Raw genomic sequence first — 18,030 nt, 5'->3', positions numbered from 1 at the left:
CTATGCTTATTTATTTCTCCACGCTTTTATCCTTGCTGTTTCCCTAGCTTACCACCTGTCCAAATCCTGCCTATCCTTCAAAGCCTAAGTCTCCAGTCTGAATGTGCATTGCTTTTATACGTGGCTCAACATCTAAGACTTAACTATATACTATACTGGTTTACCTTCTTTTTGTTCCCAGAATGTCACTGTCAACTCCCTACCCTAAAATGTGAGGTCCCCAGTAATAAGGAGGTGGTTTTACACACACTCTCTTAAAAGTTAAGAGTATAAGGTTAAGTACAACACAGTAAATACCTGTTAATAGATTCAACTTTTAAATATCTTTCAAAAAGCTATATGATGCTATTTCAGTTACAAGAGAACAAATGATAAAAAATGTAGCTTTCTGTTAAAACTATATTCTAAAAATATCAATTTTATTAAATATAATAACCTACATTTCTATATTGGATCTCAATTCAAACAACTTCATTTAGAGGTATCCTGTTTCATACAAGTTTCAAAGCTTTCTAAGACTGCTTTTAAAAGTAGGAGTTTTAATTTTTGTTATGGGAGTGACAGAGTGAACTCTAGGTTTCTTATTTAATCAAAGGTAAGACTTAGAAGAGAACAACCGGGATAGACGAAAGGGTCAAAGAGAATGGCACCCTATTTCCCCAACACAAATTCTAACTCTATACTCATTTCAAGAAACTGATAATGGAGGAAGTGCGAGGACTGGAAAAAGAAAAGCTGATTTCTCATGATGGTCTTAATATCTTTACATGGAAATACTTTAAAGATTGTTGCCTTTTACTCATTTGAATGTTAGTATTTCAGCAATTACACACGTTTTTAAAGCTTTTCACAGAAAACTTTAAATGTTATGGAAAACAAGAACATTCTTCATAAGAAGAAATCCAGTCACTGGTCATTAGTTTGTTTCCTGAACATAAGGCATAAAGCTATACAGAAAAGGCTGTATTGGCTCTGTAGTTCCAGGAAGAATAAAACTAGTTCCCAAAAGGCAATGAAAACAATAAAACATTATGAGTTGTCTTCATTCTACACTGAAAAACCAGTAATACTGAAACTGACGGCCTCACATTCTCTTGTGAGGGTGATACCATGTATGTGGAAGACAGATTGGACACATACCTTCATTGCAAGAGCAATTAAGGCTCCTTCCGTTGGCTTCCCCATTAGAGTGTTGTTTCTAATTACAGCATCATTGCATACACAGCCCGCCTAAGAGAAATACACGGAAACTATGAACTCATCGTTGTGTACTAAATCATTATGAAAAGTCATCTCCTTAGAGAATAAAGTAGTTACCTCAACAATTCTGCTAACAGCTGGGTTATAGAATCCATGAACTACATCACCATCAACAATCACTTCCCCAAATGGATTGTAGCCAACACCGGTAACCTAAGGAACATAAAGTGAGGTCAATAATTCAACCAGTAGACAATGACAATACTCATGAAAACTGAAAACTATGATGAGTTATGTTCATTTAACTTTATACATCATGATACTATTAGCATATATATTTAGGAAAGTACTTGTCTGAAAGTATATTTAATAGTTAAAAGAATATATATTCTAATTTTCACTATGACAAACCTATAACTATACTAATAATTAAATTATTAATTATAACAATGTACAGTATAAGAAATAGTTAATATAATCTTATATTGTTTCCACTTATGATACACTATAAAAAAAGATAAACCACGAAAATCTCCATATATAAGTAAACTTTAAATTTATGTAACATTACATTTATGTAACATACTAAAATTTTCAAGATTTCAAATCCATTTCCACACCTAACACTTGTGATAAATCTGAGACCCAGAAAAAACCAGAATTCTTTTTGCAAATATGCAGGCTCAAAGACATTATGTGATTTATCCTAGCACTTACAAACTACTGTAACATAATATATTACACGTCAGTTTTAAAAATCAGAAGTAGAAACAAGCTAGATACTTATTCTGTATGGCTAGAGCAAACCAAGCCAAACAAAAGTTAAATTTCAAAATAAAAATAAGACACTTTAGAGAATGTTAACCCATTAACAAATGGTTAATGCTTGACACGTCAAAGTATAGGCTTAAAACAAAAGGAAAACTTATATCCTACCTTCCATACCTGAACCATATAAGCACATGTAACCCCAATGACCCTGAGTCATCCAGAAAAGGCACATTCAACAAGAGTATCAGCTGTCCTTAACCAAATCTAATACCCTAAATAAGTCTCATTTTAAAGCCTCTGTAAAATGGAATTAAATAAACCTGAATACAACTTTTGCCAATTTGTCTAACACTGATTTTGCTCAGTGAATTGGATACAAATACAATTTAAAATACTGTACCCATCCTCAGTAGTGTCAATGGACACATCAGCCAGAAATGCTGTCAAGCCTGGGGGAAGACTGGAACTTGTCCTCCTCTAGCTTCAAAATTAACAATGCGTATACACTGGCATGCACTTAAGAAACTGCCAAAATATAATTTTTAAAATAAAGTAATTCATCTATTCATTTATTCTTTCAACAAGTATTTACTACTATGAGGCAGGCCCATGTTAGGCAACTTAGTTCTGCTCTATTACGACTTCTAGTACAAAGAAGAACAGCAAATTTTACCTGGGCTAAAAACTAAGAGGCATGGAGTACTATGAAAACAAGTAACATGGGACCAGTTCTGATTGGTCAGCAAAGCTTTTCTAAAGAAGTAGGGCTCAAACTGCAAAGGATAAAGAGATATTAGACTGTTCTACACGGTGAGAACAGTAGCAGAGGTCCTGAAGGAGAAATTTTGTCACACTGAAAGATCATAAAGCCAGTGTATATGGTGCACAGAAAGTGAAGCAGAACATATAAGGCTGAAGAAGGAAATAAAGAACAAAACACGAAGGGCCTCAAGAGGCCACACTTCAGGATCCTAGTCACAATGGAAACATCTTAATTAAGAGAGTGACTTGCTCAACATTTGGTTCTAAAAGATCCCTCATGCTGCATACAAAGCAAGGATAAAAGTTTGGTAACAAAAGGCTAGTAAGGGTGAGTGAAAGGTGCCAAGGATGATTCAAAGTTTCTGGTCTGTAGAGTGTAGAGTGTGCAAATGGAGTGGGATTGAGACTGGTAGGATAAGGAAAAGGCTCTGCTGCTGATGAATTTATAGACCTTTCAAAGACACTAAAACTGTTAGGAATGTCTACACACCTAGTTTCTTAACAAAGAAATACTTTTGTTAAAAAAAGAAAATCTATAGAGTACCTCAGCATGCAGACCGTCTGAAGTAAATATGTGAGTAACAGTCATTTCGTTCTTTGTCAGTGTTCCAGTTTTATCTGAACAAATCACATTACAGCAGCCTACAGGATAAAAATCATTACATGTCACCAGAGAGTCAGAAATAAACAAGTTCACATTGAAAACAAATCAAAGACTCTGAAGCCTGTCCTGCTGCTCTGAATTTCGTACAAATCAAGCTCACTGATAATTGTAGACATTTTCTCATTATTCTTTTACCATAAATTTCTCATATTAAAATGAAAAAGTAGATTAACTGATAATTATTGACTTTTTCTTATTAATCTGCAGTTGAATTTCTACAAAGCTTCTTACATAGCTTTATATAATAACTTTATATAACATTTCTAGAAAGTTTAAGGGTACCTAAATTTAAACCCATATAATTTTTTCAGTCAGTATTTTAAGATATTTTGCCTTCTCAGCACTATAATACAAACTAAAAATTAAATTCAACATTTTTGGATTCCTAAATTTAAAAAAGAAGTTTCATAGCATACAGAAAGTTACTGCAATTTTCATAGTGCACATAAAGTTGTTATAGCAACACTTAGCAACTGTTGTATATTTACTGTTATTATCAGAAATTCAACTTAAGTATGACATTCTGGGATCTATAATTATCAATTATCTTCCTTGAGATGTCAAAAGAAAATAAATTCTATTAACTTTACTCCAAGGTTTCATTGGTTAAATAGAGTTTTTACATGATTTAAGCATTAGAATATTCTATGATACAGAAAGATTTCTCTGAAAGCCCCCTGTCCTGAATGATATGCATTTTTAAGTACCTTCTTTGGTTGTGAAAACAATACTTAACTTTGCCACCAGTCAAATACCACTACTTGAGCCTCTAAGACAAAAATGGTAATAACCTGAAGATGATTCACTGTTGATGTAAACTCACACACTGTTGAATAAGTATGCTCACATTACCACATACTTACCCAGGGTTTCGACAATAGGCAGTTTTTTCACAATGGCCCTTTTCTTCACCATTCTCATAACACCAAGAGCTAGAGTCACTGTGACCACAATGGGAAGACCTTCAGGAATTGCTGCTACAGCCAAACTGTAACCGATACATACTTAGTATTGAAGCATAAATTAAATAGTACCTACAACAATCATTTCAATTGGGTGTGACTTAATACTGAGGCTAATAAAAATACAAAATTAATATTGTCAATACTCAAAAAGTAGCCTCAAGAGGAAGGGAAAGTTGATTACCATTTATTGGATAATCTACTAACTGCCAGGTTAAGTGCACTGGTTGAAGAATGTAGGCTGTGACAACAGATTACCTAGATTTGTACCTCTGGCTTCACCAGTTATTACCTGTTTTACCCTGAGCTATTATTACTCTACCCCTGTAATTTAGTTTTCTTATCTATAAGTACAGATAACAGTAGCAGGTATTCAGACAGAAACACATGACTGGTCATACCAGCACTATTTACAATCACCAAAAGATGTAAATAGCCCAAATGTCCATCAACTGATAAATGGGAAATTGTGATATATCCATACAAGGAAGTAGTATTTTGCCATTAAAAAAAAATGAAGTACTGATACATCCTACAACATGGATGAACCTCAAAAACATTATGCTAAGTGAAAGAAACCAGATACAAAAGACACATATTGTTTTGGTTCCATTTATACGAAATATTAACAGTAAGCAAATTCAAAGACAGGAAGCAGTTTAGCGGCTGCCAAAGGCAAGAGAGAAGGAAGAATGTGCGTGATCACACAATGGGCACAGGGTTTTCTTTTCAGGTGCTGAGAAGTACCAACATTTGAAAGTGGTTGTGGTTGTACAATACTATGAATGAATTTAATTCCACTGAATTGTACATTTTAAAATGGTAAACTTGATGGTATGTGTATTTTCTCATAACAAAAAAATTAATTACTTCATTGTTTCCCTCTGCAATTTTTTTAAAAATCAAATTAAGTCTCTATTTTTTATCCCACACCAAATTCCTCTACAGGTAAGGACATGTATCCTGTTCTTCATTCTAACATTGTTCTCTCCACTGCTTCTACTTCCCAATTTCTATTACCTACCTTTTCTTCAGAATGATCTACCTTGATATCATTAGCATCCTGTTCTATAAGCATTATTAAGGTTTACAGGTTAATTCTAAAAGGTGAAAGCCAATGAATGACACAATACCACTGGCTAAACAGTGTACACTAGAGGCAAGAAATATGTGCAATCATTAATGTTTCCTTCTCTCTTTTGAACTATTTTATGCTCAAATAGAATCCTCTCTTCTTATGCTTCCATTAACCCTCACTATCTCAAGACAAATAGGCATCAGTTTATAATCTTGATCTAGTGGACCTTTCCTTTTGTATTTAGGTCACTTTATAAATAATTTGCAAAGGAATAAATGGATTATGAAAAGCTTCGTTAGAAATTTTTAATTTTAAAAAATTTTTATGTTTTTTAAATTTACTTTGAGAGAGAGACAGAGTGTGAACAAGGAAGACGCAGAAAAGGAGGAGACACTGAATCCAAAGCAGGCTCCAGGCCCTGAGCTGTCAGCACAGAGCCCGATGTAGGACTCAAACCTGAACCAGGAGATCATGACCTGAGCTGAAGTCAGATGCTTAACTGACTGAGCCACCCAGGTGCCCCTAGAAAAGTTTAAAACACATTTTATTTTGCAATAATTATATGGGTCTGTTGTACTTTTATAAATCTAAGATGTTAGTGACCTTATTTTTCCTATGTCTTAAAACATTGCAATTATTGTAATTATTATTTCCAACTGTGCCTAAAACAAGAATGCAGAAGAATGATACTGCACAGACTCTCAGAAGAGGAATGCCTTAAGTTGCCATGCTGTTCAGGGCACAGGTACCAAATATGACATATGAAAGTCTTGTGAAATGAAACATTTAGTAGAATCTAAAAAGACCCATGGTGGAAACTGCAGTTGCTAACAAGAAGTTTGATACCAGTCTAATTATCCTCCCTTTACAGATGACCTGCTAGTTTTCTTTAATGTCATATGATGTATCTAGTCTGGAGGGTTTTTTTTCATCTTATTTGGCATTTAAAGAATCTATACAAGCTATAAAGATACCAGGTCTTGCTTCAGAGAGATAATATATTCATGAATCATTTCTTACATAATTTCTTAATTCTTTTTGAAACTCCTTTTACTTAGATTGGCATTTATTAAATTATTATTTGTCACTTTTTTTGCCTCTTTAATTTTTTTTAATCATTATTATTTTTTAAATTTACATCCAAGTTAGTTTATTTCATTTTCTGCTTTGGACACTTTAGTCTCTTTTTAGGGAGCCCTTTTTAATTTATATTACAGCCCCTAAGTGAATGTTTGATTTCAGCAGTCAAAATCATAATTCCTAAAACCGTTTTTCTCCAATCCTCTTCTGCAGCAATCTGTATATCATAAATGCAGTTTCTTTACAAATTTCTGAAAATAAATATGCTTTCCAGTTTTAATATTTCTGCTATTTCTTGAATTTTTCATTTTCCTCTGAGATTGTTTATTCAATTTCAATTATTTTGGTCTTTCTCTTTCATGTTGCTAGTTTTCAGTTTGGTGGTCTTTAACTGTCCATTTATATATAAAACTGCAATATTGGGGGTGTCTGGGTGGTTCAATTGGTTAAGCATCTGATTCTTGGTTTCTGCTCAGGTCATGATGGTGCAGTTTTTGTGAGACTGAGCCCTACGTCAGGGTCTGCACAGTGCAGAGCCTGCTTGGGATTCTCTGTCTCCCTCTCTCTCTCAGCCTCTGCCTTGTATGTGTACTCTTGCTTTCTCTCTCACTCTCTCTCAAAAAAATTTAAATAAACATGTTTTAAATGCAATAATAATTCCAGACATCTAGTGTGCGTTTTCTTCACTGCTATATATGTAGATTTTAATTTTTCTAGAGTTCATTTCAAAATGTAACTATTAGAGAAATAAGACAGGGAAAAAAGACTTCAATTTATAAACAAATCATTAGAACTTACCTTACACTAATCGTAAACATTTCCAGGATATCTTTTCCTAGTAACCAGCCAACCAACATGATGATACCTGGAAAAGATTCAAATAGCTATTTCTTCCTTTTATATAAAATCACATCAGTATGAATGGGGTGCTGAGGGCAGTCAAAAACTCCCGTAACATAAAGGAAAGTATAACAGATCACAGTTACAAGATTTTAGAAAAATTCATTAAGCAGGGGAGATTAAAATTAAAGCTGCTTAAAGATAATGTATATGCAAACACGTGTGCACATACACACACACATTTAACCTTCTGTTGCCACTACCTCCACTCACTCCTTAAAGCAATAATATCTGAGAGTTACCATTATAAGAAAACATTACCAGTATTTTCACACAACAGGAAAAAAAGAAGGTAGCATCAGACACATAGGTCATCTATTATCAGCTTTGCAAAAATAAACCTTGGAACTTTACTTCTCATCACTAAATATCCAGGCAATACATAGAAAGTTTGTACTGCAAAGGAATACTTAGGACCTGGCTGCAAGAGTGATACATCTTACTTAAAATATCTAAAATTACATTATAACATTTAAAAATTAATGGGGCCCGTGGGTGGCTCAGTTGGTTGAGCATCAGACTCAATTTCAGCTCAGGTCATGATTCTAGGGTCGTAGGATCAAGACCTGTGTCCAGCTCTGCACTAAGTATGGACCCTGCTTAAGACTCTCTCCCTCTGCCCCTCTCCCCCACTTGTGCAAATTCTCTCTAAAATTAAAAAGAAAAAAAAAACTGGGGTGCTTGGGTGGCTCAGTCAGTTAACTGTCCGACTTCGGCTCAGGCCATGATCTCACAGCTCCTGGGTTCAAGCCCCACATCGGGCTCTGTGTTGACAGCTAGCTGAGAGCCTGGAGCCTGTTTCAAATTCTGTGTTTCCCTTTCTCTCTGACCATCCCCTACTCAGGCTGTGTGTGTGTATGTGTGTGTGTGTGTGTGTCTCTCTCTCAGAAATAAATAAAACATTTAAATAAATAAATAAATGGGGCAAAAAAACTACTACTTTTATGGCATTTACAAATAAAAATCAATTAACACAAACCAAACAATATATACACTCTTGCTTTGACCTTTGTAAGAAAGGGGGCAAGAAGTGTACCACTGGCTTTGATGGGAAAAAATACAGTATCATCACAGTTTAATAAAATATAACCACCTCAAGATTGTATTCTACATTAATACAAACAAAATAGTATAATTATGGCGGCACACCTGCGTGGTTTAGTCAGCTTAGCATCCAACTTCAGCTCAGATCATGATCTCACAATTCGTGAGAGAGCCCTGTGTTGAGGTCTGCGCTGACAACTCAGAGCCTGGATCCTGCTTTGATTCTCTGTCTCCCTCTCTCTCTGCCCCTCCCTTTCTCCCTCTCTCTCTCAAAAATAAACATTAATAAATAAATAAATAATCCAGATTGTGACTGTCTACGATTCTATCCCTAATCCTATCCGGACAGAAGAAATTATGTCCAAAGAACTACACCAGAAGTCAGCAAACTATAATCTGTGGGCGTCCTGAATGCTTTTGTAAATAATGTGTTAGAACATAGTTATATCCATTTGTTTAGGTATTGTCTATGATTGCTTCCCTTCTGATGGCTGAGTTGAGTATTTTCAACAAAGAATATCGGAAATATTTTGGTATGGACCAAAGGCTAAATATTTACTAGTGGGTGCTATACCAAAAAAAAAAAAAATCTATTAACCTCTGATTTTGATCTTGACCCTTATTCTAGTCCATATACTATCCTAACAAAAAAAATATTATGTCCTATATATTATATTAAAACAAGGTAATGATAAAGTTCAAAGATTTTTATCATTAAAAGTGAGGTGGATTCACGGTACAGTGTTAATATAAACTGAGGGAATTTAATTGGCTAAATGCCCTAACATTTATCAAATTCCCTATAATTTCTAGAAAATAAATAGCAATAATCAAATTATGAGGGGTGTGACAATATACAAACCAGTTAAAAAGAGGAATGAAATACTTTTCCATCTTCTACTTTATGATGAAGACAAATGGATCGATACAGTATTTTAAAAATTATTTAAGTGAAACTGCATAACGGAAATGTGTTTTAATTTAGAATTACATTATTGATTTTGAAACTTTAAGCTAGCAAAAATAATTAAACTAACATCATGGAAAAATTAAAGAAAAAGTAAGGGCTCCAAAATTTATTCAAGTGTTTAATATAGGATAAAGACGTCATTTCAACTGAGTGAATAAAAGAATGGACTAGAGAGGGGTGCACAGGTGGCTCAGTTGGTTAAGCATCTGACTCTTGATTTCAGCTCAGGTCGTGAACTCAGGGTTTGGAAAATCAAGCCCCATGTCAGGCTCTGTGCTAACTGCGTGGAGCCTGATTGGAATTCTCTCTCTCCCTCTTTCTCTGCCCCTCCCTGTACTTGTGCTCTTTTGCTCTCAAATAAATGAACTTTTTAAAATAAAACAACATTTTACAAATAGAATGAACTAGAGAATTAATGGTATTGGGATAATTAACTTTTGAGTAAAAATGTTTTTTTTTTTTTTGAATAAAAATGTTTTAACTCTAACTTAAGGGTTTTTTTTTTTTAAATGTTTATTTTTGAGAGAGAAAGAAAACACATGAGCAGGGGAGGATCTGAAGTGGGCTCTGTGCTCACAGCAGCAAGCCCAATCTAAGGTTTGAACTCACAAATCATGAGATCATGACCTAAGCCCAAGGGTACACAACCAACTGAGCCACCCAGGGGCCCTTGCCTTAAATCTAATACTAAAATAAATTCTAAATAATAAAACTGTGTCAAAAATAAAATCTAAAGCAGTACATTGATGTTTAAATAAATATAAACACTTTTCACAACATGGGTTTGGGACAGCCTCTGTAAATAAAAACAAAAACTGTAATTGCAGAGATTATCAACAGGACAGCACAATCTCAGGACAAGATATTTCAATCACATCTCCCTACTCCATACCAAGTTTATTATACTGATCCCCCAAAGGAAATTTTAAAAGTGGGGGAATAAACTTAACTAAAGGGATGGCTATCCTAATTACACAAATAGCTGTTACCAATCTAAGACTCAAGCCATAAGAAGAGGGACAAAATAAATAGATTGGCCGGTCATAAAATAAAAAGGACCAATATACATATGACAAATGTTCAGTTTCTCTATAAAGAGTTGTGAAATAAAATAATGAGAAACCTTTTATTCATCTGTTAATGACAACAAAGTTGGCAAGAGTGTTGGAAGACAAACACCTTTACCTTGCTGATGAAAGATATTACTTGGCAATATGAAACAAAAACCTGTAAAACATGCTAAAAATTGAAAAATTATATGCATACTCTTTGACCCAATAATTTTACTTTTAAGAAAAATTTTTCCTCACATAATGGAATACTATACAACCATCTATTTCATGACATCTATATAAAGAGCATCTATTTAATGGCAAGATGTTTATGAAAAATATGTGAAACAAAAAAGAAAAGTAGTTCATAAAACATTACTATCCATTTTGTTGAAAACAAGAAAGACAAATACTAAAATGTTTATAGAAATGCTCTTTGATTATAGGAATTACATGAAGTTCTAATTTATCTTTGCAGAAAAGGAAAATGGCTGGGGGCTAGTTTTATCATTTTTAAAAAGTAGTAGTAAATTAGGGGCGCCTGGGTAGTTCAGTCAGTTAAGCATCCAACTTCAGCTCAGGTCATGATCTCATAGTTTGAGAGGCCGAGCCCCACCGTGGGCTCTGTGCTTACAGCTCAGAGCCTGAATCCTGCTTCAGATTCTGTGTGTTCCTCTCTCTCTGCCCTTCCCCAACTCACACTGTCTCTCTCTCAAAAATAAATAAATGTTAAAAAACATTTTAAGTAGTAGTAAACTAAAAATTAATTAAATGAATAAATTTATGTAACTATCTAAACTCCCCCTTCCCATTAAAAATTTTAAAAATTAAAAAAAAAAACCCTAAGTAAATATATGAGATATACATACTCACTCTTCTCTTACCTATTATACCAAAGGAGTAAAAGGAAAGTTGTTTTCCTAAGAGGTCCATGCTCTTCTGCAGAGGGGTTTTTGGTGCCTTGACAAATTGGAGAAGAGTTTATCACAATTAGCTAAATTTAGTAATATATACTATGTGCCAGGGACATATCCATAACATACACACCTCTCCCTTTCCCTTAAAGGTAAGTAACATCCCCTTTAATGAGGAAACGGAGGCTGAGACTTTGAAAAGTCTGTTTAAGGTCCATGCCTCCTATGCCTATTTTTTAGAAGAAATCTATTCTCCCTACCAGCTTCTCCAGGACATCATTACCGTCAGGTGCCTCTACTTTTTCAATCCTCTCCCTTCTACATCCACAAACAAGCTTATAATCCAAGCCTTTTTATCCAGTTGGCTCCACGATCTGCTAACTCCCTTCTCTAGCAGTCCCCTCACTGCCAAGCTTCTTGGAATGGTTTTATACACTGCATCACATACTGGAATCTTGGCAGGTTACCTGAGAAACCCAGATGATATGACATTTGTAGAATGCAACTTCTTTTTTATATATAAGAAAGTGTTTTAAATGAGAGAACTGATCTTCAATATTCTTAAATAAGAATATCTTCCATGTTATTTTACTTTACAATCTTTCTTTCCCCATTGCTTGGAATGAAATAAAGTTGGGAATTTTGGTCAAAGACACATATACCATTTAGTAATCTTTAAAACTAATATGATGGAGTTAATTTCAAAAAAGAATAGGCCCTATAAATAGGCTATAAACCTTTTTTTCCTATAAACAATGAATAAATATCAAAATGTTTTAAAACATTAACAATGTCAATTCAAGCCCTTTCAAATACAGGCTTTCCAATTATGTTTTTAAGCATAGACAACTGAGTGATATTCTGAGTAAAATACCACTTTCAACAGTATATAAAATAATCCACCATTATTTTCTTTTCCTCTACTTACAATGGAGAATTTCAGATTTGAAATTAAAACATCATTAACAAACTAAGAACTTACTTCTTCTGCTTGCATCATTTTAAAAACCTCTCCAAATTCAGAATTCTCTCCTGTTCCAATGACAATACCCTAAAGGGAAAAACAGGAAAATACATTTACATTCCTATGGAATCAGCTCTCTGAAGCAAAATAACAAAATCGTTTCATTCCTTTTTTCTAAAACTTTGCCCAGAGTCAAGATGACTGACCCATACATCCAAGGTTCCCTTAGCAAATTAACTTTTTGATATTACTATACATCATTAGTATTTATACCTTACTATACAAACTTTGACCCAATTCCGAGGCCCATTCTTTGTCTATATTAATATTTCTGAAATTCAAAACTATCTTATACTTGAGAGACATTCAATGTAGTTTCTCCTTCCCCCTCAAATGCTACTGAATCATGCCTATTACATTTGTGAAATGTTAGAATCCAGCAAGTGACTGATAAGTAGTTGGAATATTATAGCCAGTAGTACCATATCGACTAAATTAAAATTTTAACTAGTAATTAATATATTCAAGAGTCATTGTTTCTATTTAAAACAAAAAAAACAGATACCAAGGACTATGCTTTTAAAGGCCTTATTATTTGGCAAGTGGCAGAAATGTGGACATATTCTATCTTAAGGACATAGCTTCTCCTTAGTCTCAAAAACAGATGCTATGGGCTATATTCAATTCTGTCATTTCTTTGTCATATTTTTAACTTTATTTATTTTTGAGAGAGAGAGAGAGAGAGAGAGAGAGAGAGAAAACACATACCCTTCTTGGGTAGGGGCAGAGAAAGAGAGAAAAAGAGAGAGAATCCCAAGCAGGCTCTGCACTGTCGGCACTAAGCCCAATTCTGAGCCAAAATCAAGAGTCAGACACTTAAATGACTAAGCCACCCAGATGTCCTTATACATGTTTTTTTCATGCTTATTTATTTGAGAGACTGGAAAAGAGAGAGAGAGAGCAGAAGTACACATCCAAGTTGCAGAGGGGACAAGAGATAGGGAGAGAGAGAATCCCAAGCAGGCTCTGTGCTGTCAATGCAGAGCCCAACACAGAGCTTGATCCCATGAGATCATGACCTGAGCCAAAATGAAGAGTCAGACATTCAACCAACTGAGCCACCCAGGAACCCCTCTTTGTCATATATTTTTAAACTAGCCACGTAAAATTAGCCAAATAGAACTTTAAAGAAGGTTGAAAATAAAGGAGTTGCTGTTTTCAAAACAAGAGGAAAAAATTACCTTAGCTTTGCCACATCTGACCAATGTTCCCATGAAGGCAATGTTACTTCTTGATGCAAGATCTCCATTAGTTGCAGCTGGCTGAGGAGCTGTCACCTTAGAACAAGGTGTTGTCTCTCCTGTCAAGCTGGACTCATCAATGGAAAGATCCACAGCCTTGGAAAACATAATGCAACCCATTAAGTGTGAAGACTCCCTGTGTTCCATTTAATATCTGAAGAGTTTGTAACCATCGCTTCTTCCTCAAGTATCACCTTTCTTATAATCACCCAAATCTTTTATCATATCCATTACTCTAAGAAGACCAAAATACGTACAACCATATTTAAAATATGAAGTAAAGTCGGGGCGCCCTGGGTGGCTTAGTCAGGTAAGCGTCCAACTCTTGATTTCGGCTTAGTTCATGATCCCATGGTTCAAGGGATCAAGCCCCACATCAGGCTCTGTGCTGACAGTGAGGAACCTACTTGAGAACCTCTTTCTCCACCCCTCCCCTGTTCACGCTGTCTCTCTCTTGAAATAAATATAAACATTTAAAAAAAATAAAAGGGTGCCTGGGTGGCTCAGTCAGTTAAGCGTCTGACTTCAGCTTAGGTCCTGATCTCATGGTTCCTTAGTTCCACATCAGAATCTCCACTGACTAACATCTCAGAGCCTGGAGCCTGCTTCAAATTCTGGGTCTCTTCTCTCTCTTTCTGCCCTCCCCTCCTTATGCTCTGTCTCTTTCTCTCTCTCTCAAAAGCAAATAAACATTTAAAAATATATTTAAAAATTAAATTAAAAATATATATATTAAAAAAATAAATTTATAAAAAGAAAAATATGAAGTCAAGACAATCTAGCATGCAAAGTAGAATGCTATGAGACAAGATTAGCCTCAATTTCAAAATATAACCAGAGAAAAGGAAACATTAGCTGAGATGCAATCTTTAGAGAAAACAACTTTCATAATAAAATATTATTATTTCCTAATTTTGTCATGACCTGAAGTTCTGAAAATGTGTTTGGCAGATTAAAAACAGATATCCAGAAAGAGAAATATGAATAAAAGGTATATAATGTACTGAGAAAGAAATCATTTCATCATTTTGGGCTCATTTTCATGAATTCTGCTTTCTATATATGCATCCTTACCTTGATCCCAAATGTACATCAGCAAAAATCAAAAACATATATAAATGTTTCCATGCAAATCATGACCATCATATTATCTTACAAGTGTGCAACAAGAATCAATTCTGAGGGTTTCACTCCTAACACAGTTGAATCTCCTAACACAATTAACTTTTCACCTACCTTAGCATGACAATAAAAAAAAAAAGAAAACCATATAATTTTACATGTGGAAAACACCGCAGATGTTACCTGGCTTTGTTTCTGAAAGTATGACCCACAGAACAATAGTTCCAAGGATGTGAATAGGCACTGAGAGTAATATGATAGATAGATCACACACACACACACACACACACACACACACACACACACACACACACACACACAATAGGGGTACTAAAGTCAAATATGTTTTGGAAATACTGAGTTAAGTTAAACAGCTTTCTCTACTTAGGCAGCACTTCTTTAAACCTTCACTAGGTTAGTGTGCATCACCTCAATTAGAATAGAGATACAGCAGGAGTTGTCAAAGTGTGGTCCCAGCAGGACCAGCATCAACAGCAAAACCTATACCTACCTCCCCAGAACTTTTTAGAAATTCACTACCCTTCCCTCCAAAAAAGAAAAGGAATTCACTATTCTACTTCAAATGTGGAGGTAGGGAGGGTGACCTAAAAGACTATATTTATAAGCCCTCCAGGTGATTCTGAGGCACACTCAACTTTGAGAATCAACAGAATACTGTTTCACAAATTTCTTTGATCCATTTTATTCCAGAAGCTCTTATTCTAGGGTCTTTAGGACACTTTGAGAAACTAGGACTCAGTTCATGATTCTACCCTTTTTACATGTTAATTCACTCACCCAACAAACATATATTGACTACCTTAACTATGCACCTTAACTACCAGGCACCAAGCTAGACCCTGGAAAACAAACAAGATAAGTAAATGAATCCAAAATAGTTAAATGACTGTGCATTCTTGCTGCTATTATAAACTCAGCCTGTGTTCTCAATCAGGCCTCTTGATTGATAATCCATATTACATACAAAATACTCTAAACCCTGCTGGGGGAAAGGTATGAGGATGGAAATAATCTCATCTTTTCTTTTTTCTTTTCTTTGGTTTTAAATGTGTGTTTATTTCGGGAGACAGAGCCAGCACGAGTGGGGGAGGGGAAGAGACAGAGAGGGAGAGAGATAATCCCACACTGCCAGCCCAGAGCCCAACGCATGGATTGAACCCACGGAACCATGAGATCATGACCTGGGCTGAAATCAAGAGTTGGTCGCTTAGCTGACTGAGCCACCCAGGTGCCCCTAAATCTCATCTTTTTATATGGCTCATTTATCCATGAGCATATATGTCTCATAAAAAAGAAATATTAAAAATCAACTCATAGATTCTCCCCATCTATATATGAATACAGTATTTTAATTTGGTCAATGTCATTGATCCATTCACTTAATAAATATTTATTAATGCCAGGCTTTGTATTATTTCACACACAGAGGGAATCAGCAGTAAACAAAACTAAGGTCCTACCTTCAGTTCTTATTTTAATGGGAAAGTGATCTAAAAATAAACAAACAAGAGTATGTAATATAATACCTGGTAGGGAGGAAAAAATGCATAAGGAACAAAAGTAACATTTTAGATAAAGGTGAGAACCTCTCTCAAAAGTAAACAACCCTTTTGCAGAGTCACAATTGATCTGAGGGCCCCAAAGATGGGCCACAACCAGGATGAAAGGATCTAGGCAGAGAAAGCAAAAAGTACAAAGACTATGGGGATAGGAACTGCCTGGCATGTCCGAGTGCTAGGCAGACATATAACTTTACAAATATAATCAAGAGCTCAGAGATTAGATCATGATGTTGAAAAATGTTCAGAATGAAAATAAATTATATCACATAATTTCAAAGAGACTAAACTATGTTATTTCCAGAAGGATAGTACCATATAAATGTTAAAATTTTAGTATCAAAACAGGCTTATAAAAAGTCATCCTTAAAGCACAGATCATGAGTCCTATAGTCTTTAAAAAGCGTCCCTTTTTCTATAATTATGTATGCAGACAGGCCAGGTAAATCTGGGTTCATTACCTCAACCCAACTACAGATAAAAAAAAAACAAAAAACCCACCATATTTGAAGGCAAAGGAAGTATTCTTTATTATAAGAACATATTTATTTGACTTTTCTTTTTCAAGTTAAACTTAGGGCTGTATAATTTTTCATACTAATAAATTCTATTACCAAAGAAGAAAAATTTAGGTTTTTCTTCAGAGATGATGCTAGTATTAAAAACAGTCAGTTGACATTTCATTGCTTACTATCTGCAAGGCATTTTGCTAACATACATATGCTAAGTTTTCTATTAATTACTTGGCTAGTAACAACTTCAATGAGGCAAGTACTGTGATTATCATCCCCTCTATTTTATAGACACTTTAAGGCTAAGTAAGTCACCCAATATCATAGGTAGGAACCTAAGATGGAGACATAATAAAACCCAAACACTAGCAGATTAACTCCAAATTCTTATTAACTATTTAGAGAATCAATTTGCAAATTATTTCTCCTCTCTAGTTTTGTAACTACTTCTAGAAGACATTAATTAAAGATATATTTAAAAGTTATATGTTTTTCTGAATTACAAGTCAACAAAAAAGTTTATTTCATTCAGCAAGCTCTTCTTTAATGCTTGTTATAAAAATCAAACCTCAATGTAATTTTCTGAGCTCTTAATTAGAAATAAGACCTGCTAATGTTTAAAACATCTAAAGAACTCCTTCTCTCTGAAAAAGGCAAAATTAATGTTCTCCCGTTGAAGATTTTATACTTTAAGCAAAAATCTTAAAGATGGATGAACACTAACATTTGGTGGTTGTCTATCAAAACAAAGAATATGAAATAATCTGACTTTTTAAAAAGAGAAGAAATGAATAGCTTTATTGGCTCTGTTAGTGACCTCACTTCAGGGTCAGCCTTAGCAGTTCAATAACCATCAAAAGGAATTTTTGCTCAAATCAGGTTTTTCTACAAAAAAGGGATATCATTTTTAGCAGAATAGCAATCAGCTCTGTCTAGTGTAGAAACTGATATGAAAAAAGAGGTCTTACTCTTTATCTTATATATATTATATATATGATTATAAATTTGTAAAAGTCAAATCAAGAATATATTATCGATGGGGATGGGTGCCTGGCTGGCTCAGTCAATAGAGCATCTGACTTTTGATTTCAGGGTCATGAGTTTAAGCCCCATATTGGGCGCAGAGCTTACTTAAAAAAAAAAAAAAAAAAGAA

General features: G+C 34.5%; 1 protein-coding gene across 1 annotated transcript in view; it reads right to left on the bottom strand.

The window, feature by feature from the left end:
• The window catches only part of ATP2C1 (ATPase secretory pathway Ca2+ transporting 1), a 168,510-nt gene that overhangs the window by 44,483 nt on the left and 105,997 nt on the right, over positions 1-18,030 (bottom strand). The window contains exons 8-15 of the mRNA XM_077750877.1: positions 13,603-13,758; positions 12,380-12,448; positions 11,368-11,443; positions 7,316-7,382; positions 4,261-4,385; positions 3,278-3,375; positions 1,318-1,413; positions 1,141-1,230 (exon numbers count right to left, since the gene is read on the bottom strand). Coding sequence (XP_077607003.1) covers positions 1,141-1,230; positions 1,318-1,413; positions 3,278-3,375; positions 4,261-4,385; positions 7,316-7,382; positions 11,368-11,443; positions 12,380-12,448; positions 13,603-13,758 — 777 coding nt within the window. The remainder of the gene's footprint in view (positions 1-1,140; positions 1,231-1,317; positions 1,414-3,277; positions 3,376-4,260; positions 4,386-7,315; positions 7,383-11,367; positions 11,444-12,379; positions 12,449-13,602; positions 13,759-18,030) is intronic.

Source organism: Crocuta crocuta, unplaced genomic scaffold (assembly GCF_008692635.1).
Source record: "Crocuta crocuta isolate KB4526 unplaced genomic scaffold, BGI_CrCroc_1.0 scaffold279, whole genome shotgun sequence".
Lineage (NCBI taxonomy): Eukaryota > Metazoa > Chordata > Mammalia > Carnivora > Hyaenidae > Crocuta > Crocuta crocuta.
The sequence above is the reverse complement of the archived record's forward strand: the minus strand, read 5'-3'. Positions and strand labels throughout refer to the sequence as shown.